This window comes from Pinus tabuliformis, chromosome 7, assembly GCF_031772625.1.
Source record: "Pinus tabuliformis cultivar Carrire ecotype Pingquan chromosome 7, CPIR1, whole genome shotgun sequence".
Taxonomy (NCBI): Eukaryota; Viridiplantae; Streptophyta; class Pinopsida; order Pinales; family Pinaceae; genus Pinus; species Pinus tabuliformis.
In genome coordinates, this window is record NC_142293.1 from 1,889,142,968 (window position 1) to 1,889,150,329 (window position 7,362).

Below are 7,362 nucleotides of genomic sequence, written 5' to 3' on the forward strand. Positions count from 1 at the left end.
TTTATTGCCGTATGGCACGATGTGGCGAAATGATAGACGTTACTGGTTATTATAAAAAACCTTGACCCCAGCCTTCGAAATACCGTACTAGGGAATATTGTGAACTATTTTGTAATGTAAGCAAGCTTTTTGACTTCCAAAGATTATGTTGAACTTTAATTTATTTACGGGATTCCCTTGGCGACGTATTATTAGGTCTTGAAGATGTGTTCGGCGGAAGGATCCGCCCTATCTAGTCCAAAAGAGTCTCCGAAAGTTACCAGAATCACAATAAAGAATGGAGTTGCGTATCAATGCAACCGGGCGGCTTTCTTCTCCCACAAAACAAGTCCCGTCGACCTCCACAATTCCGAAGCAACGATCCGCAGCCACGCTCACCGTTCATCTTACGCAGGCATACAAGTATTTATGTTTACTATACATTCCATTCTCAAAACACCACATTTCTGGCCGAGGTTGGATCGAAAAATTCATTGTTGCAGTCAACTGTAGTGTATTTTGTAAATCAAAGTATGATGAAGCCATCGATGGTATTGATTTTGTGGCTGGTTGCACTTATTGATTGGAGCTACGTGCGTGGTGATTTTAATTACAGCGATGCTCTATCCAAGTCTCTTATGTTTCTAGAAGCTCAGCGCTCTGGAATACTCCCAAGAAATCAACGTATAACATGGAGGGGAAATTCTGGTCTCGCCGATGGACGGTTACAGAATGTAATTAAGTATATTCATTCATAGTTTCCAATTAGACTAGGCATGTTAATGTCCTTACGATTGAATACATAATGTATTAATACCAATATTGTTTTATAGGTTGATTTAGTTGGTGGTTACTACGATGCTGGGGACAATGTGAAGTATGGATTTCCCATGGCCTTCACTATAACTGTTCTCGCTTGGGGAGCGCTGCACTACGAAAAAGAACTGAAAGCGGCAGGGGAGATTGTACATGTGCGGGGCGCCATTAAATGGGGTACAAACTATTTCCTCAAGGCCAGCGCTACTCCAAATCAATTATGGGTTCAGGTATTTATTATCTAACCAGAAGTGACCAAAAATGAACATGGAACTAGCAATTGTGAAAACAGGAGCAGATTCAATTCAATTATGGTTGATATTAGAAAATGAGCATGTTTGTATTGTTATCAGGTGGGAGATCCAGTGGCAGATCATCATTGCTGGGAGAGACCAGAAGTGATGGACACTCCTAGAACTGTTTTCAAGATTGATGGGCAGAATCCAGGAACAGAAATTGCAGCAGAGACTGCTGCAGCCCTGGCTGCCTCCTCCATTGTCTTTAGAGGAGTTGATAATCGTTATTCACGCCGACTCCTTGCGAGAGCTCAATTGGTATGTACTGAAGCCTTGGTAAATAGCCTTTTGCAGTGGAGTGATGGTAATAGCTTTTTGCAGTGGAGTGATAGTAACAGCAGGAATGGAATTTGAAAACAAACACACCCCTTAAATTTAACATCAGTATTTACAGTTTCAGCAAACGAACTTAAAAGTTTTATAAATTCCTTACTTATATTTGACTAGCAAATCACCCCTATATTTGACAAGCAAATCAACCCATGGCCGTCATCAAATTCCATCCCTGGGTAACAGTATCATTGAAGTCTTTGTCGATTCATATATGTATTCAGGAGTTTGAATTATTCGTCTTGTGTTGTAGCTTTTTGCATTTGCTGATGCCAACAAAGGTACCTACAAGGGCGAGTGTCCTTTCTATTGCTCCTACTCGGGCTATAAGGCAAGCATCCAAAACAGTGTGTGTTTTTTATATGGGTTGGAATTTTGATATAATGTTTCATGACGAGCTTAGTTTATTTTTCTTTAACAGGACGAGCTTCTTTGGGCGGCATCCTGGCTTTACCTGGCTACAAAATCACCAATATATTCGAATTACATACACAGTAACACAGAGAATGTATATGTGAATGAGTTCAGTTGGGATCTCAAATATGCTGGAATTCAAGTACTGCTCTCCAATGTAAGCCAATATTACATATCTTAGGCATTGTATATATTGATCATTTAAACTCATCGAATATTTAGTGTAAAAGTTCATACAAATCCTAATTTGGACTCTCATCGCAAATGATGATTGCATTTTGGGTGCAGTTATATTTCGAGGGCGATTATCAATTTTCGGGCTACAAAAGTCAGGCAGAAAGCTTTGTCTGTTCAGTACTTCCAGGCACTCCATACTCTTCCGTTTTTAGGACTCCAGGTGAGTTCTATACCCATCATCGTGCAGCTTGTTTTCTTTGTGTGTATTGAATTTTAAAAGGGATCCACCTATGAAATCGAAATAAATAAACCTGCTCTACATTAATTTTATCGCACTTTTCGAATTATTTGTAAAATCACATTCGAAGTCTAAAAACCTAATGTAAGATGGTCATTTTCGAATAGTGTGGTATAATCTGAAAGATATGAGCCAAGTCCAAAGTCAAATATTTGATTGTATTTATGTTCTTCATTTTTCAAAAGATTCGAACATTTGCAATAGAATTACATTCAGGAATGAGTGCAAACATTTGAATAAAGATTTAACCAAATTCATGTTCTAAAAACATACAGTTTAACATGATTAAGTATAATATTATTATATGTTATATTAGTAGTATCAATATCAATTTTCTTTCACTAGGTTTTAATTTCTATAAGAAACATGTTGTTCCATGAATAGGCTCAACCACACATCCCATTTACCAAGAGTCTCCACTCTCTGTTAAGAGATAACTTGTTGGGTAGGGCTTACAATAACAATGGCCAAATTTAAAACCGGATCTTTCCCAAATAATTCTCATAAATTAATGATTGCGTATTTAATAAAAATTAAAATAAGCTTGAAAATTAATAGTTTATCTTTATAAGTTTTTGGACTGATAAATTTAAATTGTGAACTCAATACAATATAATATTGAATCCATATCTGTTGTGAAAACTCATATTAAACCACAAAAATCTAGATTTAACCCTTAATTTATATATTCTTACAAAAACCCAATGTGCCCGAAAATTTATACTTTATTATATGTGTTGGTTGACATTGAAATTGTCCAATGTGCAGGTGGTTTGCTGTACCTTAGAGATGGCGCAAATACCCAATATGTTACCAGCGCCGCGTTCTTGCTTGCGATATATAGCGATTTACTGTCAGCTAACGGGCAATCTCTGGCATGTGGAGGTTATCACTTTAAAGCAAGCGATCTTATGTCATTCGCTAAACAGCAAGTATGTCTCAATGCATGTACGCTTATATTGTCACAAGTGCTGAGGTTCCTAATTTTTTCTACTGCAGTTAATCGCCATGGTACTGTGGTTATATTGAAAGAAATTCTAACACCAATATTATATATTGACTATTAATCGGCTTTGCAGGTGGATTATTTGCTGGGTAAGAATCCGCTGGGTATATCATACATGGTAGGATTTGGCAACAAATATCCAAACCAGGCTCATCACAGAGGCGCGTCCATTGATATGCAGTACTTCTCAACAAAAAGCACGAGTACTGGCTCACCATCGATGTGCGTGGCGGGTTTCATGCAGTGGTACAGCAGAAATGCACCCAATCCAAATCTGTTAGTAGGGGCAGTTGTTGGCGGACCAGATCGACATGACCGTTTTGAAGATTACAGGTCCGATTCCACCAAACTTGAACCTGCAACATATATTAACACTCCTCTCGTAGGAGTTCTAGCCAAACTGCGGGCCATTACATCCTGATTTCTCGATGCATTCGCTTGGATGATATCTCGTTTAGTTCGGCGTCGCCTTTGTTTTCTGCTCCATTTGCTCTCCAGATCATATAATCCACTGTTGTTGCAAGCCGAACACAAGAATAGGGACAATCGATGTTTTTTATTGTGAGGGGACAATCTCCCCCTCTCCTCGCTCTTCATATTCACATGTACATAGACACAAAAACAATTGTGCCAACTTACCAGAACCCCACCTGAAACGTTGCCAACTTTACTTTTGATACTATTATGCTAAAAGAAGCAGCAGTTTTCTAATATTTAGGAGAAAAGCTTGCTGACATACTTCCACCGCATAAAGGGTCACGTTGGACACACAGAGTGTTGAAGGTTATAAATGGTACTGGTTATCATTTTGATTGATCAAGAATATGTACAGATTTATTCGGGACATTGGTGGATACTGTTCATTTGTAACAGAATTGAAAAACAGATTTATTTAACGTAGATGTTGAAAAGTGTGTTTAGTTTGAAGTAAGATTTTTAAAATTTTAATTTAATTATTATTAATTAAAAAATAATAATTGAAATTTAATTTTTATAGAATATTATAAAATTTTCATTTTATTTTAAATAAATTAAAAATATATATATTTTTAATTAAATATATTAAAATTAATTTAAAAACAAAATTATATGAACAAATAAGTTATAGTTGTTCCATATGTAATAAAATTATCCTTTCTCTCCACCATTAAAAGCACTAGTACATGTAATAACATTTTTTCCTGGTTTTAGTCACTTTCATACCTCTCTGTCTTAAAAAAAATTCAATCTAAACAAGTAAATGCCCCAATATCAATATGTTCAGTAACCCAATTAGAAAGGTCATTTGAGTAGTCGACTACACCAACTTGGAATCAGTTTGCTTTGTCCTAATACAAAATAAAAAGTATATGCAATGTGATAGGTGAGCTCATGCAATATATATATGGAGAAATTATTAAAGAATGTTTGGTATATATTGTATTAATCATCCGAACATTTTTGATAGTCAATAACAAAGAAATACAATACAATAAGAAAGAAGAAATACAATAAAAGACAAAAAAAAATTCCATGTTTCCTATAGAGCTAGCCAGTGAGTGACTAAGCCAATTAGTCAACTAATATAGTGTGGCGTGAAACTATAAAGATACACTAATATAGTGTGTCATAAAACTATCAAGAATGACTAAGCCAATCAGTCGACCAATATAGTGTGTCATAAAACTATCAAGATAGCCTAATATAGTGTCTCATTAAACTATCCAGATAGGTTGAATAAACCAGCTGAAAGATCCTAGAGGTGGGTTAATTATTAAATATGTCAAATTTTTATGAATAAAAATTAAACAAGAAATTGAATTGGTCAATCACAAATCAATTTAGTTGAGTTGGTCATCTTTAAGTCAAGTTGACTAAATAAAAAAGAAGTTAATCGAATACTAAATCAAATTGATGAGATGATCAAGTTAATCAATCTGGTCAACTATGGAAATACACTCGACTATGGAAATACACTCGACTATGTCACACTTGTCAAGAATCATTTCGACTATGTCACACTTGTCAAGAATCATTACCAATTACCAGATATAAAAAATATATAAAAAAATAAAAAATAAAAAATATATAAAAAAAATAAAAAATAAATAGTCTTTTCCTTTTTTACTGAAGTATTTATTATTATTATTATTATTATTTCAATTATTATTTTGATTTATTTATTCTTATTTTTATTTTTTATTTTTTATTTTTATTTTTTTATTTCTGTATATTTTTTATTTTTTATTTATTTATTTATTTTGTAGGATAACTCATTTTAATTTTTTCATCTCTATCTTTTATATTCATTTATTCATATAAGAATGGTCCTGTTTTTAATTCCTTCTTATTTTTAATTATTTATTTGTAACTAACTATTATCATGATGTATTTTTAATTACTAATTTAACTTATAAAAATTTTAATTTTTAATTAAATATTATCATTAAATCATTTTATTTTAAGGGGTTGGTCCCCCTAGAGTAATATAATTTTAATATAATATAATTTTAAAATATAATTTTAATATAATATAATTTTAATATAATATAATTTTAAAATATAATTTTAATATAATTTAATTTTAATTATATTTTAATATAATATAAATTTAAATATAATTTTAATTACATTTAATAATTAAATATAATTTTCATTATTTATGTTTAACTAACTATTATCATGTATTATTACTAACTATTATTATATAATTTTTATTAAATAATTTTTTTTTTTATTATTATCACATAATTATTTTATTTATTTTATTCTAAGGGATTGGTCCTTCTATGGAAAAAAATAAAAATTTCCCTTCGATATAATTTTTAATTACTTATCTCTAACTAACTATTATCATGAATTATTTTTAGTTATTGAACATAATTGTTTAATTATTTTTTAATATTTTAAATAAAAATTTTAATTATTTGTTAATACTTTTATCTAACTATTATCATAAGATTATTTTTATTTAGAGGAATGGTCCCCGTCTTAGATATAATTTCTAATTATTTATCTTTAACTAACTATTATCATGAATTATTTGTAGGTACTAATTGAACTTAAATGTTTAATTATTTTTTAATATTTTAATTATTTATTAATATTTTTTTATCAAAATATTATTTTTATTTAAAGGACTGGTCCCCCTAGGATAACATTTTTATTAAATAGGGTTTTTGATCCCGGTACCTAGTCAAAAGTAGATGTTAGTATTTTTAGCCATTGGAGGCTTTGCTCTCTCTATTTAACTTGCTAAGCTAGATCTGTTTCTTCAACTTGACAATGAACCACACTGGTTGGTTTGCGTCCAAAAATCTTTTGTATAATTGAGATTTAATTTTTATAGAATATTGTAACATTTTCATTTTATTCTAAATAAATAAAAAATATATATATTTTTAATTAAATCTATTAAAATTAATTTAAAAACAAAATTATATGAACAAATAAGTTATAGTGGTTTGGTATGTAACAAAATTATCTTTTTTATCCACCATTAAAAGCACTAGTACATTAATAACATTTTGGTTTTAGTCGCTTTCATACCTCTCTGTCTTAAAAAAATCAATCTAAACAAGTAAATGCCCCCATTTCAATATGTTCATTAACCCAATTAGAAAGGTCATTTGAGTAGTCGACTACACCAACTTGTAATCAGTTTGCTCTGTCCTAATACAAAATAAAGAGTATATGCATTGTGATAGGTGAGCTCATCCAATATATATATGGATAAATTATTAAAGAATGTTTGGTATATATTGTATTAATCATCCGAACATCTTTAATAGTCAATAAGAAAGAAATACAATAGAATAAGAAAGAAATACAATAGAAGACAAAAAAAGTTCCATGTTTTTTATAGAGCTAGCCAGTGAGTGACTAAGCCAATTAGTCAACCAATATAGTGTGGCGCGAAATTATAAAGATAGACTAATATAGTGTGTCATAAAACTATCAAGAAGCCAATCAGTCCACCAATATAGTGTGTCATAAAACTATCAAGATAGACTAATATAGTGTGTCATAAAACTATCAAAATAGGTTGAATAAACCAGCTGAAAGAC

General features: G+C 31.2%; 1 protein-coding gene across 1 annotated transcript; it reads left to right on the forward strand.

The window, feature by feature from the left end:
- The first annotated feature begins 293 nt into the window (after window positions 1-293).
- On the forward strand, window positions 294-3,737 carry LOC149256015 (endoglucanase 16-like). The gene is made up of 8 exons (XM_089455186.1): window positions 294-713; window positions 813-1,025; window positions 1,149-1,349; window positions 1,675-1,752; window positions 1,843-1,992; window positions 2,124-2,232; window positions 3,079-3,242; window positions 3,390-3,737. The coding sequence occupies exons 1-8, from the start codon at window positions 294-296 to the stop codon at window positions 3,735-3,737; spliced, it is 1,683 nt and encodes a 560-aa protein (XP_089311312.1).
- The last annotated feature ends 3,625 nt before the right edge of the window (window positions 3,738-7,362 follow it).